Source organism: Aulonocara sp. 'chitande type north' Nkhata Bay, linkage group LG14 (assembly GCF_057382095.1).
Source record: "Aulonocara sp. 'chitande type north' Nkhata Bay isolate Kocher_YH1m ecotype deep benthic linkage group LG14, A_spYH_male_GT1.1, whole genome shotgun sequence".
Lineage (NCBI taxonomy): Eukaryota > Metazoa > Chordata > Actinopteri > Cichliformes > Cichlidae > Aulonocara > Aulonocara sp. 'chitande type north' Nkhata Bay.
This window is the reverse complement of record NC_141357.1, coordinates 15051561-15072717: the sequence shown is the minus strand read 5'-3', so window position 1 is coordinate 15072717 and position 21157 is coordinate 15051561. Positions and strand designations below refer to the sequence as shown.

General features: G+C 44.4%; 1 protein-coding gene across 3 annotated transcripts; it reads left to right on the top strand.

Annotated features, from left to right (window-relative positions):
- Positions 1–754: 754 nt before the first annotated feature.
- tiparp (TCDD-inducible poly(ADP-ribose) polymerase) lies at positions 755–20327 on the top strand. 3 transcript variants are annotated; one of them, XM_086261127.1, is made up of 7 exons: positions 755–1184; positions 2197–3240; positions 10729–10918; positions 11225–11412; positions 15671–16021; positions 17391–17648; positions 18720–20327. In XM_086261127.1, exons 2-7 carry the CDS (start codon positions 2222–2224, stop codon positions 18907–18909), a joined length of 2196 nt encoding a protein of 731 aa, XP_086117253.1. In that variant the 5' UTR covers positions 755–1184; positions 2197–2221; the 3' UTR covers positions 18910–20327. The 3 variants fall into 3 exon arrangements, with proteins under 3 accessions (XP_086117253.1, XP_086117254.1, XP_086117252.1); XM_086261128.1 differs by lacking the exon at positions 755–1184 and adding an exon at positions 1285–1786; XM_086261126.1 differs by lacking the exon at positions 755–1184 and having other exon boundaries at positions 1285–3240.
- Positions 20328–21157: the final 830 nt, after the last annotated feature.

Genomic DNA, 21157 nt, shown 5'->3' with positions numbered 1-21157 from the left:
AATCTCTGCTCATCGGTTCACACCTTGAAACTCAAGTACACTTGGGTTATTTAGCAGGACAATGATTCAAAACAGCAACACAGCAGTCCATCTCTGAATATTTTTTTTAAAAAGGGGAAGGGGGAGGGGGGTGAGTGGCCCATTACGATACTTTCGCACTTACTCAAACGGGCTGTTCATGCTCAAAAACCCTCCAATGAGTCTGATCAATTCTACAAAGATGAGTGGGCCAAAAAGATGTGAAAGACTCATTGCCAGTTATCACAGTTCTTGCTGTGAAAGTTATTGCTGACACAACCAGTTATTAGGTTTATGGGGCCAGGTTAGTTTGGATACCTTTTTTTCTCTTAATAAATTTGTTTGTTGATCTAAAACATGTAAGGGTGATAAATGTGAAGAAAAGAGACAGACAAGACAGACAGAAAGACACACACTGTAAGAAAGAATGAAATCAGTGAAATCAGCAAGAGGGAGAATACTATTTCACAGCTGTGGTAATTAAAACAACCGCAAAATAAGGAGAAATAGAAATGTTTTGGTTTGTGGGTTTAGAATATAGCTCCAAAACTCACTACAGCAACCTACCAAAGCACTTTTCATATAGTATATAGTTTTTTTTTTTACCTAAACCATTAATCTACTAGTTTTACTTGGAATGGATACATCTAAATTATTTAATTATTTTTCCATCAAAGAGCTGCAATTAACTTTAACAGTATGTTAATGCTTGTTTGTTTTTAGAAACCTACTTCCGGGGTCGCTGAGGTTTCCCCACACTCTCATGCTGCGTTTCCGGCCCCGCCTCCCTTCGAGCCGAAGCCCAGCCTTCCTTTGAGGAGACCCCGCCTCTGACAGGTTACGGGGGCGGGGCCAGGTTGTGCAAAGATGGGAGAGAGGGCAGTCAGTTAGAGCGTCTCTCGCCACAGCTGTGCGTTCCTCTCTTCTGTTCTCAGTCGTCTTTTCCTATCCGGCAGAAGGATACAAAGAAAGGGAGACACCATGAAATAGAGACGTAGTATGAACGCGTCGGGGACAACAGAAGGACGAGAGCAACCGAACCGGACAACAGTCTAGCCCCGGACACGGATACTATTATCCCCGGAGCTTCTCCGATGAGTGCACTGGATTTTACCCACCAAAGAGCGTCGAGACCGGGGGGGAGTGGGGCGGACATTATCGCGCAGGTAGGGTTTTGTCGCCTCGGTGTGAGAGACCCGGGGCTCTGCGGGCTGTCCTGTGGGGAAGCTGGGCATGCTGCAGTGCTTCTCTGTGTGTTTCTCTCACACGGACAGCCCGCAGAGCCCCTGGTCTGCTGATCAAGTGTTTCTGCTTAAAGAACGACGAGAGCTGCCGTTTGTGTAGCGGAGCGCTGAAACAAGTCTCCGGGGTGTCCCGCTTGTCTTTTGTCGCTGCTCGGCATTTGCGGTGCCGTGTGTGTCTCTGTGTGTATATATGGGACTGTGTGTGTATTTGTCAGCTGTAAAGCGTACGTGCAAAGTTGCTCGAGCAGCGACGTGTGAGCGGCACGTAGACGGCAGGGGCCGCGTATCGGACTCCCGTGATCAAAATACACCGTCCCGGGAGAGGGAGGTTTTGTTACAATTGATGATTTTATCGCTCCCGTTCGGATACGCAGCTGTAATTGCAGGAATGACGTTAGCAGCACACCAAAGAAAGGCACAAGAAGGAGGAGGAGGAAAAAGCATAAGACACTGCAATTATATGTTCTCGTTTTTTTTTATGATTAATCTGAGGCTGGAGCCCAAGTTCCCTGCTGTAGGATTAGGTAATATTTTTCCGCTTCAGTTGGCCTGTTGACTGCACTAAGCTGCTTCACTAACGAGACTCTGTATAACAGGCTGTTCCTGTAATATTCCTATAAGGACGGGTTTATAATGACCGCAGATGATGATGATGATGGTGGTGTAACATGTGCTGGGTCATTCTGGGACCAGAGCAGTTTTGGTCTGCGGAGGGAGGGGGGTGAACTGGTTTCGTTTCGGTATATAGAGGGTGAGGGTTTTCCTTTCCAGGAAAGAAAAGATGAGTTTATGATATGGGCTAATACCTCGTCCGAGCGACACAGACTATTAATCATTTCTTTATGCGCTAGGATGACTTCACCTTGGAAACTAGGCTTAAAGGATTATAGGTGTTGTCTTTGATGACTACCTCTTTCTCTTCTCCTTCTCCCAGGACTGACGGGCTTTCACAGAAGCTCATGGACAAAACTTTGCACATTCTCCAGAAATCCACAGATGGTGTGCCGACCGGGATCACCCTGGATGTGAGTTTGAATATGGACGAAGGGGAAGATTTCACGGAGCAACAGATTGTGGGGCTCTCGGACAAAATATCTCTGGTGAAACCTTATTTCAAGAAGAAACAAAGGAAATTGGATGCCAAATGCCTCCACCGAGCCCTGGAGGATCCTATACTGACTACTTTGCTGAGCACAGATACGCTGGTCTCCGGGGATGGGGTGTTTGTTCCCCGGAACCAGCCGGGCCGGACTCCGGGGAATTTGTGCGCAGCGGCTGTAGTGAAACAGAACTGCCTGGGCCAGGTGTGCCTCAAAGACCGGGGCACCGCTGACAATGCCACCGCTGGGGCCGGTGTGCCTGGGTTGATCACCCAGGACGTTGATGTGGAAATAGCCGATACTACTACGGAGCTGGATGAGACTGTTCGGCGAGGGGAGCAACCTAAGATCAGCGATTCTTCCCCCAACTGCTTCCAGCTGAAACCGGGCCTCAGGGAGTCTGGTAGCGCGGTGACAATAACAGCTCCCAGCAGGGATATACCTCCCATAGTTGCACCCCAGGTTCCTCCACACCAGGAGGGGGCAATCAAAAGCAACGACCTCCTAACCTCTGGGGCAACAAATCCTCCAGTCAAAGACTGCACTGGAATCTCGGACCCCCTCCTCCTGCAGCCTGACAAAGGAGTGCTATTTCAGGACAAAAGTGAAGAGGCCTCACTGGATCTGGTTTTTGAGCTGCTCACTCAGCTCCAATATCACACACACCAGTCAGACTCAGTGGACATTTGTGTGGATTTCCTCCAGGGACTGTGCGTTTATGGCAATGACTGTGCCCACCACCACACCGTCCTGCCCTACCACTGGCAGATCCGCAAGAGCAGCAGCCAGACCTGGCAGAGCATAGCAGATGACTCCCAGGAACAGCTGGAGAGACTGTACTGCAACCCTGACAATGAGCAAGTCAGGCTAAAGTATCAGTAAGTATCCCGCTGTAGTGTTTACTGCAACCTGTACTCTGTGTTAATCAGTAGCATGTGTGCTACAAACTCCCTGGTTAGATACAGGACCCCTGCTACAGAGGGAAGCAGCATCAAAGTATTTCTGTTTTGTTTTTGGTTTTTTTTGGTTGGATCTTTGCCATCTGTGTCTGTGGGTGATGGGACAATTCACTTTGCATTCAGTCAATTGAAAGTAGGAAGTGAAACCACAATTCATGCCCCAAGAGTATCACCCTTCAGCATTTCTCTTTATTCCTGACAATTGTTTTCATATAAATTATAATATTTCCAATATAAGTGGACAATTAAACCGTTTCAAGTTTTAACCCAAATCCTCATTCTGTATAAGCGGGGCTGAAATTGGAGAATACTGCCACCACCCCAGTCCATTTGGTGTTGAACATGCTGCTGAAAGGACTGTTTGTTAGATCGATGGGTATTTGTGACATAGCAACAATGGTGCAGTAATCTGATAGGCTGCATGCAAGTGATAGTCTAAGCCACTTCTGGTTCAGAGTGTTGGAAACTGTAGACCTGAGTTTCCTCTTTGGTTTTGCCACCGGTGACAAACTGAAAACACTGCACAGCTGTTCTGTACATGCGTGGATGATGGACTGCAGACAAGTGACTGCTCCTCCCAATGCTGACTGTTGCTTTCACAGCTTTATAATGCACATGGTCCGTGTGTCCTTCTAGTTAATGTGTCACCTGCATTTACTGTATCTCTTTATTTGAACAGCTATCACGCCCTTGTGTAGGCATGGCCCTGATATCGGTTATCTATTTCCTGCACTTCCCTTCTTCCAAACCCAGATCTGTGATTGGCCAGAAAGCCGTCAAAAGCGAGGCTTTTTCTTTTCTTTCTTTCTTTTTTTTTTTATAGCACTCGTTGCAGAAAGCCGTGAACTTGCGTGACCCCCAGCGGCCTTGTGCGGTCAGTGACACAAACGCACTTGGCAGCTCTCTTCTTCCCTCGGTCATAAGCGTGCGTGTCACTGTGTACACTCGCACCCACACTCACACACGCACTGCTTGGCACGCAAACACTCGCACGAATAAACTGCACAGGGAAGCAAAGTGACTCGCAGTGCTCTCACGCTCGCCTTTTAGCAGACGGAGATAAACGTCTTTTTCTCCCTCGCCCCCATTGGGGTGACACAAAGGAGCATCTACTGCTTCCTGTGAAACTGTACTGTATGCAAGTACATTCACACTGTCACACACACAAAGGGTACTTGTACACATGTTTGACCCTAAGCTTTCAATCTCTTCTGCAGTGTTTGCGAGTTAGAGGCCTCCCCTCATTTTCATGTCATTATGTGGATCTAATTACAAGTGCACTTTATGTCAGTATAGTGTAATCTTAAGGCATTAACCCTATCCACACCCCCACTCACATTTAAAGCCCTTTAAGCACCTATGTGTTTGAGGTGTGCACCAACTTTTGTGTGTGTGTGTTTGACTTGTTGACTCATGTTTTCAGCTGAAACTATGCAAAGAGCATATTGCTCCACAAACAGGATATGCACCTGGTGGTGTCAACCCAGATTCTTCAGAGGCCTTTTGAGTGTGTCTCATACAGTAAGACAGGACCATCTGGCTCACTTGACTGAAACTGCAGTGGAAACCAGAAACGACAGAAACTTTTTACCAGCACATTTTCAATGTGTATATGTGGAAATTCTGTATCATATGAATAATCCTGTAATGACTGTTTTTGTTTTTCTTTACATAAAAAAAAAAACTTTGAGGCATTTCAGTCAGTTTTCTTTTTTAGTCTGATGCTGGTGTATCTTCTGATGACTGGAGTTTTGTTAAAAGCTAATTTATTAATATATCTTTGCCATTTTTTAAGTGAATATACCCAAGTAGCAGAGGATAAATTTTTAGTTTGGCTAAAAAGGAATTCTCCAACCCTGACCCTTAAAACAGGTTTGACTGTTTGTGGATGGTTGAATGAAAACACAACGTAAAACATTTTCACATGATCCCAGATAAGTCATTTTCTTGCGTGTTTAGCTTTTTATCGGCAAGAAGTAAACAGTGGCCAGTTTCTGGGTTTTTGGTTTTTTGGGGTTTTTTTTGTTTTGTTTTGATCTTTTTATTTTTCTAATTGGGCCATTATAGATTTTATTTACACCACAGGTAAGGACCGTAAATAAGCTCGTCTCTGGCAGATTCGATTATGTGCACTATGGGCAAACTTTAATATCGGTCGGGGGCTCTGAAAGCGGAGCAGCCTGCCGAGTGATGACACACAAACTGGGGGAAAGTCGGTTAGCCGTGCAGCGTCGACACAAATCAGCTCATTCAGCCAACTGCTCAAAGCTTTGTGTAGCATTGGGTGTGTGTGAGAGCTCTTTTGATCGTCTTTCTTTAGAGATGCAACCCAGCTTGTCTTTTCATGCACGCAAGCAGCCACACGCACACACAGGGTGGAAGGCGTCACCGTGGTTACGGCAGCCAAATGATAACATCGTTAGCAGTATAAAGAGGAGCAGATGACTTAACAAGCTCTGCCGTCGGTATGGAGACACAGGCCCATTCGGCCTTTGGCCGCGCGCGCGCGTGTGTGTGTGGCAGGAAAGAAAATGCACGACTGCTTTTGTATATCTCCATCTGATTATGTTTTGCATGGCCTACTACAGGGCGTGTGAGTGTGTGTTCTGTGCTGAGCTGTTCGTGTGTGTGTGTGTGTGTGTGTGTGTGTGTGTGTGTGTGTGTGTGTGTGTGTGTGTGTGTGTGTGTGATCCATAACACAGGTTAATCCCATCCATATGATAAGCAGGAATGGAAGTCCGGTTAATCCGTCTTAGTCATGAACTCAGCAGTGAGGAGGAATGTCACAGTCATCGCTTCTAAAACTTATACTGTAATAATCCTGCACCGTACAGTTGTTCATTTGTGCTGCTGTGTGTGTGTGTGTGTGTGAGAGAGAGTGAGGAATAGTGTTCACTTTACAAGCTGATTGTGTGACAACTGTTACTTACAACAAAATACAAACTTTTTCCTGTAATATCTGTTTAAGGAGGAACTTTAGCACTTGACATCTTGCTGTGTGTGTGCGCGCGCGCGCGCGCGTGTGTGTGTGCGCGTCAGTCATGAAGACAGGCCTTTTTTTGATTAACCATGTGATAAAAGCTTTGCTTGTCATTAACTGGCATAAAGAGTCACTGAGCGCCAAGGACAGAGCAACCTGACACCAAGGTGTGTGTGAGTGTGTCTTTGTGTTTCTATCACAGGGGATTCTGTGTTACCTAGATGTGTTTCATGAATCTCAGAAAATCAAGGATGATTGTGTCTAAGTGAGCTGTGTTTGTTTGTGAGAGTAGAGGCAGTATCAAGATAGTCAGACTGGATGTGTGTTTGTGTGGATATAATGTGTCAGACAGATCACGCCATGAATCAGAGGGGCGAGGTCTGTGTCACTCTGCCTCTCATTACTCAAGAGTCTGCCTCCATTTTTTTTTTTTTTTTTTAAATTCCAGCTCCACCTCCTTTTATTTAATTTAATTATTTTTTGTTCATAATAATTCCACACCAGATTTAATTTTTTTGTCTTCTACATTTCCTTGACGTGCCCATTTTCTTCCCTTTTATTCCTCTGTCTCGCTCCTTTTCTTTATTCCTTACTTTTCCCTGAAGGGCCCCAAAGAGGTGGGAGAGATGTCCCAGTGCTCTCAAGCAGAATCCTTTTCCCCGTGATTTCAAACAGTTTTTCTTTCTCTGGTCTTCTCTCCTCCCTCAAGTGTTAATTAAGTGTTGATTTAAATTCCAAACTCATTTGCTTATCTTCCCCCTTTTTCATCTTTTTTTAAAGCCTCACATTCTTTATAGGCTGGGCACCTTTAATATTTTCAAAAGAGAGGCTTAAAGGACTGAGAGAGGACACCCTGAGCTATGAGCTCAATTATGTGGACAGATACACTCATACTGGAAAAATCCAGGACGTGCAGGTGACGCGAGTGTGCACTTCTTCCTGTTCTGTGTGTGCGTGTGTGTGACTTTGTTGTGTGTTCACTGCCTGTAAAGCTAAAAAACAGGAACAAATGAAGCCTATTTAAATAGATAACTGGATTGTGAATACAAGGAAATAACACTAGTACGTGACATCAAGGTTCTGTGTGTGTGTGTGTGTGTGTGTGTGTGTGTGTGTGTGTGTGTGTGTGTGTGTGTAAAAGAAGTGTTCGTCAGCAGATTTGCTTGCCTGACTGAGTTATCTGGGCGTGACTGGATGAAGTTTTGCGTGTACGTACATGAATCTGTCCAAAGAATGTGTGTGTGTGTACGAGTGTTCCTCCAGTGTGTGATGTTCACAATAGCATGACTGATGTTGGAATGTGGGTCCTTTGGTGTGTAGTCATGAGAAAGTTTGAAGGTGTGTGTGCTATAGGCATATTCCTTAGGAGCCGCTGTCCTTTTTCCATCGCCTTGCCTGCTTGTAGTGTTGGGAGCTGCTCGGTACAAGTTCCTTTCCTTTTGGGTGCACCTTGGGAGAAAAGTGGGAGAAGCCCCGCATTTCCAGCATGGTCTTTGAGTGGGCGTGCTTTGGGTCACTATCCAACTCTTGATTGGCCATCTTACCAAATCTCAGTTCACTTAATTTAACTGCTGGAATTTTATTTTTAAAATGGGGCAAACTAGATGGGGAGGAAGGGGCTATATGAAAGGAATTGGAAATAATCAACTCCGGAGACTCCAGTATTTGTCTGAATGTGCAGCGGGGAGGGAGAGAGTAGGATGTGTGAGAGGTAGATACAGAGGCTACATCCTTTTTTAAAATTTCCAATCAGTGTTTTATGTTGAAATGATAAGGTTGAAAAAGCAAGGCTGAGGTGGTTTGTGGAGATGGTGGAAATACTGGTCGGAGGAGGAAAATAAGACCTCACAGGAGGTTCATGGATGTAGTGAAGTAGGACACATGGTTGGAAGGGGTAGAGTGAGATGGAGGCAGAACTGGGTCAGAGGCTTTTCAAACAGTCTTTTTAGAGGTCCTACTAGACCAGAGTAGAGCAGACCTGAGGCGTAAATATAACAAGCATGCGTTTAAATGAAAACATATCAGTAACGACACTGTGGTAATGAGTGAGGTAGGATGGAAAGCTCAAGTTCATTTTCTCATAACACTTGTGCATGGTTTGTTAGTCAGCCACACACACACACGTGTCATCATTACATACCGTCACAGGCGAAAAACATTCTGTTCCGATACCATGAAAACATGTCACAGGAGAGCGCACAGGTGCAGGACAGGGTGAAACTAAAGATCAGCATCAGTGAAAATCAGATTTATTTATTTTTGTATCATCACTCCCTTGCACCTTTTTTCATTGTTGTTCTGTTTTTCTCTTCCATTTCTGCCTTTCATTTTCACATTAATACAGCTATTCATTTTTTTTGTTTTGTTTTTTTCCCATTTTAAACTGAAATGCGTCTGCGTTAGTTGAGAAGAATTCAGAAAGTCGCAGGGATTATCTGCACCTTCTCTCTGTGTGTTTCTGGTAATCAGGTGATCTGATTATCAGTGACTCACTCTTCAGTTACTGTTTTGTTTCTGCACGTGCTCTCTAAATGAACTCTCATTTCACTTCCTATTCCAGAGATGTGTTCGCGGTATGACTTTGCAGAAATACAGATGTAAATTTAGGGTATGTAACTACCATTTGAGTCAGTGTTTATGCGAGTTTTCAAAAAACGAGACGGGACCTCTCATTATCACCTTCCTGTGAGACACTGGTGTGTTTGCCAGTAACCCCAGCAGCCAGTACCTGCACTTAGTGGATGAAACTGAAGACTTGTTTTCTCTTCGGCCATTATAATACGAGGTTTCACCGCTTCAGGCTGTTGAACTTATAAGGAGGTTTCAGCGCTACTGCTACTGCTGCTGCTCCACTTCTCTGTTTTTCAGTGGGAAACCTCTAAACTGTGTAGTGTACTTTTTTTAAAGTAACACACACACAGTCTAACATTTTCACGTTACATTCACTTAGCTTCTCACTAATATCAATGAGACCATTAACATCATCATGCAATGTGCCCGCTTCTATGGCTGTAGTGTCATGTGCATGTTTAGTGTGTTAAATATTTGTATAGATCGTGTATATGTGTGTCCTTGCCATAGCACGCCAGTGTGTTTGGCCACATTTATGTAAGTGGTATGTCTGACCCAGAAAGGATTTGCCGGAGGCTCGAGGGAGGACTAATGCAGCGCGACTGATGCACATGCACACACTCAGACATGCACGCAACAGTGTTTTTGACCCGCGTGTATTGGGACAGAGAGGGGTTAAGGCGAGGTTGTATGGGCGTGAAAAGATTATGTGTTTCCCCTATTTGTTTTTTTGGCAGATGGTAACTCTACTGTACTATGCTGAAGTGCATTCACTGACCACCTACAGCTACTAGATCATTATTCTGTAGGTTAACCTGATTGTTTGCTACTCGAAATAGCAAGGCTTTAGAGCAGGGGCTGGAGTATTATCATTATTATCATCATGTCTAGATTATTGTAATTCATTGTTCACTTGTCAAAGCAAAAACTCCCCGAATCGTCTGCAGCTGCACTAACTCCCCACTGAATGCAGAATTCATTTTAAGACTGTGGTTCTGACTTTTAGAGCTGTAGATGGACAAGCACCAGCTTACATCAGTGAACTTTTACATTCTTATGTCCCCAGCAGGTCCCTGAGGTCATGTGATCAGGGCCTGCTGGCTGCTTATCATATGAGGCTGAAAAGGACACAGCTTTTTCAACATTGGCTCTCAGACTCTGTAGCTCTCTCCCTCTGAGAGAGCTACAGAGTCTGAGAGCCTTAGATCTGTGGACTCGGTGATCTCTTTAAAAAACACACACACACAGAACAAAACAACTAAAAACTCACATTTTTAAATTTGTTTGGTTAACTTTTTTTTTTTTTTTAATGTTCTGGTATTTTCTTTGTTGATGTTTACTGATGTTTTGATTTGGAAGGGCTAACCCATCTTTTTATATAATATAAAATTTGCTAGGCAGCTATTTGGTTACTTACTGTAAAGATTTGAGAGCAATGTCAGCCATCGTTGTACATAATGAGAGAGCTGTTCCCATGAGCTGGTTCCATGGGGAAGTCAAAGTAAAGTTAATCCTAGTAACTTGCTCAAGGGCACTTTGAAGCACAGTTGTCATGTATGGCTTTCTGTTTTTCATTTGTAAGTCATTTACTTTAAATTTACACCCTATGCAGCTCAGTATAAGTGACTAAGTAGAGGTTTGATCATCCTGCTCCAGGGCTCACGGATTAAGTTAACGTTCCATCAACAGCTTCGTGCTTTGTAGCACAGCTTCTAATGGAAATATAAACTGTGACTATTTAACAACAAGGTCATCACTCCACAGCCCTGCGTGCTAGCCGTCCGGGTTAATGTGCATTGCTGACTGCAGCGCTTAGCTACGTAGTTATTCTAATGACTTCAAACCTTGTGTTGCAGGGGTCGAGTGTTTGCCCTAGACTTTGGGACAATGCGAGTGTGCGACCTCGAGTTTGACTGCGTCCGACGACTGAGCACCCCCCCCAGCCCTCTACCCCTGCCTGCGATGAACCCAAACCCCACCCCCAGCTGTCACACAGTGTGGAAGTACTACTGCAGAGACAATTTTGGCTGGAGGGAATACTCCGAGGTGAGCCATTCGGTGCATTTATTTGTGTGTGTTCGGGTGCATTCAGGCTCTGCGAACAAGATGCCAGACACATTAGCTTCGCCCACATTAATCAATTGTCCAGTGATGGGGTGGATTTAGAAAAACAGCTCTCATGTACACAAACTACTTGCTTTTGTAACACAGCTTTTTATCCATGTGTGACCTTTTATTTATCGTCTTTGCAATGGCCACATTTGATTTACAGGTAAAATGGAAAAATGCAGAAGTTACCTGCAGAAAATGGTAAACAAATGTGTTTTCCCTCCCTTTCCTTCTGCTCCACAGCCTGTGGTTAAGCTCATAGAGGAGGCGAGTTCGAGAGGTCTTAAGGAGGTGAGGTTCATTACGCTCCAGAACCAGTATATCCTCAACATCAGGGAGGGCTTCCAGCAGAACGCAGTCTTCGGGTTCCGACGTCAGATCAAGAAGCGGCCCATGTTCATGTCCTCCGTGATTCTCACACCACACCTACAGTAAGTAAACATGGCTGATATTAGATCTAACTACAGCTTTGCTTTTGTGGTTAGGAGGTGAGCACTAATAGAGCTAAAGCTGGATCCAGAGGTTGAGGTTTTGGCCATGGTGAAGACATGGCTCGAGTAGATAAACAACAACACAGCTGAGATGTCTCCACAGTGACTTAGTGGATTTGCTCTCAGAGCATCGCTTGCAGTAATGTAAGCAGAGACTCGTTTTTGTGAACGTGTTACTGTATTCATAGGAACTGTATTGTACTCTGCGCGGGCATTAGGCTTAGTTTAGATTGGGCGGAGTGATACACCCAGTATGGTGGCTGTTCTGAACTACCTAATGTGACGGTTGTTGTGATGCAGACTTTAAATAAAGGACTGCATCTGAGGCCAAAGCTGTTAATCACATAATGACTATTGCCAAGATACACCCAGCCTTATAGTAAGTAATGCCAGAAAACGACTTTTTCCAGAGCTTAGTATTGGTACTAATTAATAGTAGCAGTTCTCGTTTGAAAGGTAGCAGTCATTAACTAGATTAATAGCCTTGCTTTTCTGTTTTTCCCTGCTGGCTTGCCTTAGACAGCTCTGCAGGAAAGTACAAAATCGTTTAGCACTTAGATCAGAGAACATTTAGTATTTTTGCACATGAAGCAACACTGACTTCTAGAACAAAGTTCTGCATTCAACACAAAAAAAGTCCCTGGCAACATGTGCAAAGTCACTCGCACACAAAGTTGATTCTTGAGTATCTGACACGCCATCTTCTTGTGGCTCTCTGTGTTCTCTGAGCATCCTGAATTTGTAGTTTGGAGACGCTGCAGGCACACAGAGGTCGGTACATGATGTTAATGTCACAGTCAGCGTTGAATACTGAACACTGTATTCACATTTTATCTTTTCTGCTGCACACTGGCAGCCTGAGCTAAACTCAAACCCCATCTTTACCACGGCACAGATTTTTGGCACGTCAAACAGAGTCACTGGGACACGGGGAGATGTCCTGTGCAGAGCGAAGCAGATGGACGGGAAAATGAGATAAAGGAGGCAAACGAGAACAGACGAGTCAAGTCGAGAGACGGGGCAGAGGCAGAAATCAAGGAAAGGGTGAAAAGAAGCAAAACATTAGCGCTCCAGATCTAGCGAACCTTTTCTAATGCGTTTCTTTCCCCTCTTTTCTTTTTAAAAAAAAAATAAATTCTTTCTTTAGCTCAGTCAACTTCCTGTCCTTATAGCAGTGAAGTGATCTGGCTTGCAGCACTCGGGTCTTATTTTTGAAACAAGTAATACCAGATTGGAAACAAGTGGAGTCATTTCACCCCATTTGCAGAATCTTTCACTTCCTTTGCCGAGCAGGCTGCTGTAGCGGTGTCCTGCCAGTTTCCCACACAGAGCGAACGCTAGAACGAGCTGTTCCTACCGGGGCCCTGACAGGCAGGGGAAGACAAAATGGAGAGCAGGAGATGGAGGGAGAAAAGGAGAGAAGGAAAAGAGAGAGAGAGAGGGAGAAGGAGGGAGACGCAGAGCACAGCTGAGGAAGTGAATGAGGTCTAAATGGTTTCCAGACTGGGTGCACAGCAGAGTGGAGTTGGTGAGTGAAGGAGTGTGAAATGTTCCTGTGGGGAGCTGGAATTTGGATTGAGTGACTTGTTATGGGACGTTGTCATCCATTTGGTGTGTGTGTGAGCTTCAGTTAATTACTTTATCTGATCACAGTCACACAATGGGCACCAAAAAAGAAAAAAAAAAAGCTTCTAGCCAGGCGATCCAATAAAATGGGAATTTTATTTGTGCAAAGGAATGGCTGTCAGTCCGTCCGGTGTCCTTTCGAGTGACCTGAAACAGTTTGTTGGCGTGTGTGTGTCTGTGTGTGTGTCTATCAGGAACAATCTGTGCTTGGGCTTGGAGGTTGAGGTCATTAGCTTGATTGGCACTCTCCCCCCTCACTCCCCTCCCCACCGCTCTCCCCCCGCCTTCCTTCTGTCATCTCTTTCTGCTCTGCCGGTGTTATTTTCAGCCATCTCCTCCCCTCTCTCCCCCCCTTGTTATCTGCCCCTAATCTTCCTCCTTTTCTTTTTTTCCTCACTCTTTTCTCTCCCCCAAGTCCATCATTCTCGTGTTATCTGTCCCTTTTCATTTCACACTTGTTTTCTGCAGCAGGCTGTCTGTGATCTCTTCAAAGCACACAGGGAATAGAGACATCGATTTCAGGGAGGAGGGGGGAGAGATCGAGACCGGACAGACAAGATAAGCGAGAGAGAGAGAGAGAAAGGAGATGAGAAAAACTGTCGCACCGACTTAGAGTCACTCTGATCACAGTCTCCTGACAACGCGCGCACACACACACACACTCACTTTCTTATGGCTGATAGCACTAACAGCATTTACACTTGGAGGGCGATAACTTGACAGCCAAACTACTGTTACCGACTCAAATGCCAAACGTAATAGTTTTCTTTTTTTGTCACTTTTTGACAGCTCCACAATGGGCATTTTATTTCCCCCCCCCTCGTGTCTTGTTCTCGCTCCTGTCTCTGCTTCACTTCGCCTCCCTGTTGTCTTGTTTGGTGTCTGGGTTTCATTTTCGCGCAGTCCTGTTGTTTTGTTTGGTCGGTGATGGCTGACGGCTGCTGAGGAGCTGCTCCGCTCCCCTGTGCGGTGATGTCATTGTTGACAGTCAGTGGCAGATGATTTTTAGAGAGCGCGCTCGTGGAAATGCTAGTCCACTGCGGCAGGCAGGCGGGCAGTTTTGTTTCACTCTTGGGGATTTTTGGGTGTGTGTATGGGGGGAGGAGGGGGTATTGATTGTAGGCATATGGGAGCACAGCTATAGGAAGGTGGAGAGATGGGGAGTGTGCTGGGGTGCCATTAGGTGATGGTTTGGTTGCTGTAAATTCCTCCAAAGCTGCTCTCACTGACCTTCAGCAGGCATGGATAAAGGCAGATGAAAAGAGATGAGGTTTCAATAAAGGGCAGCAGCTATCATCCCTCTGTGAAGCACACTTGATCAGAGTAATCGGCGCTTCTGATCCAGTCACAGTTGTCCGGTCTTTCTGAGCATCGTGTGGAGGCCTTTTCATAATGCGGATTCTCAACTATGAGCAGTTTATTGATATTTTTTGTTGTCTTTTTTTTTTGTAAACAGACCATACTTCAAAACAATTGAAGTTGGTGAGAGCCCCTCCTGTGTCACACATTCCTCAGTGGCTTAGGGGCTAAGTTACCTCTCACTCTGTCCCTTGTATGTTGAAGGTCGAGGGTTCAAGTACAGTGTGGGGTGTTTTTCAGGGTGACACTTTTTTGTCTATATTATGTAATCCTCATCAACACACTTTTCAGAAATCATTTTTATATTTTATTTTTTTTAACTGTAAATATTTTCCCACGCACAAAATGATTGTGTACTGCGGAGGGACAGCTTTACTACAGCAAGGTAAATGTCCCTGAACAGTGAGGGTGACTACACTTTGAATACAAAACCAGTATGGCAGAAATTATTATGATCACTCAGAGTAATCCCATTATGTACCAGGTAGCTGCTATCTCAGGTACAGTACACTTGTGTTTATGAGCCATCTCTCTTCAACTCTGTTAGCCAACCCCTTTATCTCTGGCTTTTTAGCTGCACTGAAGTCAAGCTACAGATTGAGTCCACTCATAGCAACAATCCCACCACAGTTTCTCCAGAAATTGCGTAGTCTAGTTATTTATAAGATTGCATGCGAGTAAGATCATCTCACTGCCCTCTAATTAGACGTAACTTACATAATACTTCCTAGTAACATTTTTAATGACTTTATATTGCATGTAAAATGAAATGAATCATACTTTATTCAAGGTGACAGAATTAGCACACAGCTACAGCTGCTTTCTTATATGTGATTGGTCGGTAGTACTCAGGCTACAAACCGAAAACGTCCCTTTGCCTGCAGATCTGAGTATAGAAATTCGAGCTGCACTGAATATTTTTCATGTAAACCTCATCACAACTTCCCAGAACCAAAACTGATGTGTATAAATGTTTGTTTTGTCTGATCAAGCAACTTGCAAATTCATAAAATGTCTTTTATCCCATTCAGTTTGATAATCAAACAGCCTATTGTCAGTAGCTTGGTTTGTCCTGAATATAAATATATTTGTCTATATAATGTGCAGTATATGCCCTAAATATGCTATTAACATAGGAAATAAGTAACCATTAATGATATTTCTTACACTACTGTCAGAAATCTAACGCTTCATTTTCTTTCTTTCGTTTTAGGACTTTGAGCGGCCTCTCTCTATCTCCTCTCAGCTGTTCGTCGTCCTCTTCCTCATCCTGCTCATCATCCTCTTCCTCCTCCTCATTATCATCATCCTCCTCCTCTTTGTCCATGGACCTTCCTGCGTCATATCCCCTCTCGCCAACTACCACCAACCCACCCAGCCTTTTTCCTGAAACGTGGTTGCCAATGACCATGAGCCAGGACTTCCTTCAGGTGCCGGTTTCCCGCGAAGACCGCAGCTACAGGACGGTGTACAGCCTGTTCCACAAGACGGTTTCGGAGACCAAGTTCAGGATCATCAAGATCCTACGTGTGCAGAACCCCTTCCTATGGGAGAAGTATAAGAGGTGAGAGGAGAAGCAGATTATTATAGAGATGTCTTTTAATCATGTATAATTCCTACAAACTTTAACCATGACACCAGGAAACTTTTCTGTCAGTAAGTGTGCTGGCAGGGTTGCATGTATTAATTTCTTTTGCATGTAGCTTCTTTTTTTTCATGCTTTGTGGGAAAGCTGTGGCATTCGAATTTGATGCATGTGTGGTTGTGTTGTCGAGCACAGCTCTGCTGAAATAATCAACATCTACGATGTCATGAGAAAGGCACGAGTTTCAAAACTTGTTTTGACAGTCGAGAGATTTGACCTCACTTGAGGACGTAAAATAAGTATTGATGTTAACAGCAACGATCTGTGTTTTATATAATGAACCCATAGTGTTGCTGAAGTTGCACCAGAGTACGGTGGTAGTTTCACAGACTTTGCTGTTGCGGTGCAGACTGGGTGTTAATCCTTTTTATTCAGATATCTGTTATTGAAGTCTAAAACGTTTAAGACTGAAACGATAATCAAAAAAAGGTTTAATGTAAAAAAATGTAAAGAGTGGGGAGGTAAGAAAGAAAGAAAGAAAATAGGCCAAATGGGAGCAGCTGTGTGGGACTTCGTGAGAACGAGTCAGCAGTGGTGTGTGAAAACAGCAGATGGAGAGATGTTTGGTGATGATGATGTTCCTGTCTTCAACACACAGGGCTAACCGCTGTGATTAGTGCAGGGCAAGGCCTATCAGCTGTGACAGTTATACTCTCCCACACGGGTACCACACGGTTTCAAAATGACTGAAGGTGTGTGTTTCTGTGCGTGCGTGTCACTGAATTTGAAAGTGTTGCCCCCCCCTCTGAATGTCGGTAGAGTTCCTCTTCCCACACTCTGGTTATGACAGGAAACCCATAACTGCTTGTTTGCTTGTCTGTTTGTGCGTGTGTGTGTATTTGCACGCAAATGACTTGTGAAATGTTCATGTGAAAAGAGAGCGTTTATCACCTCTTTTCTAAATTTGGAAATTAAGTGTGTGTGTGTGTGTGTGTGTGTGTGTGTGTGTGTGTGTGTGTGTGTGTGTGTGTGTGTGTGTGTGTGTGTGTGTGTGTGTGTGTGTGTGCGCGCGTCACTAACAAGCTGAGAGATCATGGGAGGTCATGCCAGGGTCACAGCCTTTCTGGCCTGAAACACTTTCAAAATGAGCAGCGCGTTACAGTGTCACTGTACCGATCGTTGCGCAAGAACCAGATTCAGGGCTGCGTTTTTCCACAGTTTCAGTGTACGCAAGGTTGTGGTCACAGTTAGTGTTAAGTCGTATTTTCTCATCAATACAGTCTGTGTGTTATTTTCTGAAATGAATGAATTGCTGACAAATCCCCTTTCGCCTCCTCTGCTCCAACAGGAAGAAGGAGTACATGTCGCGGCGCATGTCGGAGAGGGACCGGCAGCTGAGCGAGCGTCACCTCTTCCACGGCACCTCGGCCGACGTGGTGGAGGGCATCTGCAAGCACAACTTCGACCCCCGAGTCTGTGGCAAACACGCCACCATGTTCGGACAGGGATCCTACTTTGCCCGTAAAGCTGTCTACTCGCACAACTTCTCCAAACGCTCGCCGAAAGGAGTCCACTGCATGTTCCTGGCCAAAGTCCTCACTGGAAGGTAGGTGTGTGCGTGCATGCTTGTGTGGACACTGATAAGAAAACATCTCCAGTTATGGGTGGAGTTTTATTTATCTGGAGGGGGAAAAATAACATGTCATTTGGGTTAAATTGCTGGGAATATATTGGCTTAATCGTGTGATTTGTGTGCCTCTAAAGCAATGGCCCCCACTTATACCACTCACAGTGCTTTGCTTTGTTTAATTGTTCCCCGTTTACATCTTAGCTAGATGTAAATCTGCTTTGGTTTAGAGGAGGTCGGAAAGAACATAGTTTGGTAAATGCTAAATCAAGGCCTTATGTGTCCTGGGTTTATCGCTGGCTTGCGCGGTTTAGCGTCCCTAATGAACCGTTTGCAGTGTTTGACAAGTATGTTCCCTCCAGTGCACGGCTCTGCATAAACAACTTTTCCTTTTTGACCCCCGTCTCTCGCAAACGCTCGAGTACTTCTACATTTCGATTTACAGAACACATCGGCATCAATCTGGATCGTGAGAAACCGGAGGTTCTTTTCCATAAACCATCTTTCATGTCATACTATCGTCATGCTACACAAATTCCTTTTAAAATGCAAGTCAAATGTAGAGCCACACATGTAAAACAGCTGATTTGGCTGTGCCCATCATACGTTGCCGGCTTTGTTTTGCTGCAGCAGAGTGTGTGGTGCACCCAGGGGATTGTGTGGCGGTTTAGGAACAACACTCTGTCTGTAAACCTGGGTCCAATCTGTTCCACGGCATAAGCGTCAGACCCGAACAGCAACACAGACTCCACGTCTCTACCCGCTGCCTTTGTCTTATTTATGATCCCCGAATAAGCAGCACAGAGACTGATGGATGACGGGTCTTTGGGGATTAACATGAATATTTAAGCGAGGAAAAACAACCCGCCTACAGTGCACAGTTTCATTTCATACAGTCGCTACATGCTGTATTATATGAAGTGTGGCGAAAGATACGGCAGTCTTGTAATCTTGAAATTTAGATTTCTGTGTGGTAAATTATTATCTTGTATCTCCAGAGTCCCAGCTCCTTAACTGAGCTTTTCTGTTTTCCTCTTTGTTTTCACACAGGTATACTGTAGGAAATCCCTCTATGCGACGGCCTCCACCTATCAACCCTCGTGACGCCTCTAGCGACCTCTATGACTCCTGCGTGGACAACTGGATGGACCCCCAGATCTTTGTCATCTTCAATGATGACCAGAGCTACCCTTACTTCATCATTCACTATGAGGAGGTGCCCAGTACAGTCGCTGTCTGAGCCAAGATTGCAACGCGGTGTCTGTATTTGCAAACACTTAATGTGCAGAGTCTGTTCAGGTTGTAGATGAGTGGATCTACTCATCTACAGCCACTTTAAAATAACAATTAAGACGAATTAAAAAGAAAGTATATGTCCACTTTGGTTTAACAGACTCTATTGTAATCGGTTTGTTACACTAAATTTAATCCAACTGAAGGTGAAACCAGTCGAAACAGACTAAAAAATGTTTGCAAATACTCGGTGTTCCCGGTCTGTAGTCAGCTGGATCCACCTAGCCTGGACTGCATCAAGGAATAACAGACCGGATTCATCTGGACAAAACTGGACTAGCAAAGGACACACCTGTTTTAATCTACTGTTCAGAGGTGGATGACAACTGAAAACAGCTGCAACAGACTTGAGTGGACTCGTATAGCACACTTTGTCTGCTGTGGACAAGTGATTATCGTCACTTTGGAAAAAGACGAAATGTACTTATTTGGAGCAGATGCAGGTAAAACCCAATCTAGCCCGCACCCCCACACTTAGCCTAGCCTGGCTGCCCCTCCTTGAGCCTGCTTCTGATGGAGGTCCCTTCCTGTTAAAAGGGAGTTCTTCCACCCCGCTGTTGCCAAGTGCTTGCTGACGAGAGCCTGTTGGGTTTCTCTCTGTAATACTGTGGGGTCCTTACCTTACATTATAAAGCGCCTTTGGGATGACTGTTGTTCTGAACCTGCGCTTATATAAATAAATAAATTTAATTGGGTAATTTTGACTTGTACATGATCGTGGTTCCCACTGGACAAACGCTGTAGTAGACAGTTGGCGTCCTCTCAGTACTGTGAATGACCACCTGGCCACATTATTATTTTGAGGAAGCTGCAACAGACCAATCAGAGGCTTCCACAGAGAAGCTGTTGGAAACCCTGACCCTCCTGTTAAAGTGTTTACCCAGCCTCCGGCCCATTTTCAAGTATATGTGCTGCGTGTATGAATCTTTTAAGTTTAACAGACATTTATTTTGTGGCCTCTTCTTACCAGAGGTGGATGTGAGTTTCAGAGGGACTTTCCACATACTGTTAACCTCATGGCAGAGGATTCACGTGAAGCTAGTGCTGCTCCCGGATGCCGTTTTAGCTGTTGTGCCCACCGCTTAGGCTCCTTTGAGGGGCTGAGGCGTGTACGTCATGCTGAGACATAATGCTGCTGCAACGGCGGCAGCGCTGTAGCGTTCTGTCAACAAACCCCCTTGAAACTCATCTCTCTCGGATTGCTCTGTCGCTCAGAGACGGTAGAATTTCTTTTTGTTTTTGAGACAAGGTGTACAGGCGTTCTTTGTTTATATTTGAACTGTGTGCCTTTTGTTCATAAAAATGTTTATTTATGTTAGTTTAATGTAACATTGGTTAAATAAAAGAATCTAAAAGAGAAAATGACTGACTGGTCAACCTGTGCTTTATTCAAATCGCATCATTCATTAGTAACTTGTGCTAATGGTGTTTTTATTGGATATTTCTGTATATAACAAAATCTGTATAATTCTAAACATCAGTTTTAACAAGCGCTCCAACACCCCTGACAGAAATGTAGCCCCAAACCATGACAGAGCCTCCACCGTGTTTTACAGATGGCTCTATCGCTGTCCTGACCTCCGCCCTACATATTGAGGATAAAACCCCAAAGTTTCACATTTAAAGGCATCATTGCATCACATCTTTTGCTACTGATTTTCAGTCCAGTCCAGTTCCAGTTTTTCATAGATTCAACTAAAGAAATGGGGGAGAAATGATGTTTGTGTGACAGCTGCTAGTAACAAAGTGTCTCAAGATATCATTTAAAACTGGTTCTTTGCGAAGTTACACCTAACTCAACATTCTTCTAAAAATGTCTAAACTGCTCTTCTGGGAGCGATGGGAACGTCGCTCGATCAGTTCAGCTCAGAAGACGACTGCTGACACTTTCACCAAACTCAGATCTATTCTAAAGTCTAAAGAAAAGAAAATAAGATACAAAGACAGTCAAGTGCAGTTGCTGGATTTACTATAAATACACTAAAATCCAGTAAACAAAGTGTGGCTCATTAATAGTGCGCTGTATCTTAAGTCAGAATGCATTGCTTTATATCCACGATGCTTCAGCTTCTTTTCAGTTCAGTGAAGTCAACAATAATCCTTCTAACTGCCACGGAGAAACACTGGCTTGATGTATTGAGACAAAAGCATCTGTTTTATCTTCTAAAGATACAACATGGCCTGTGCAGCTTTTA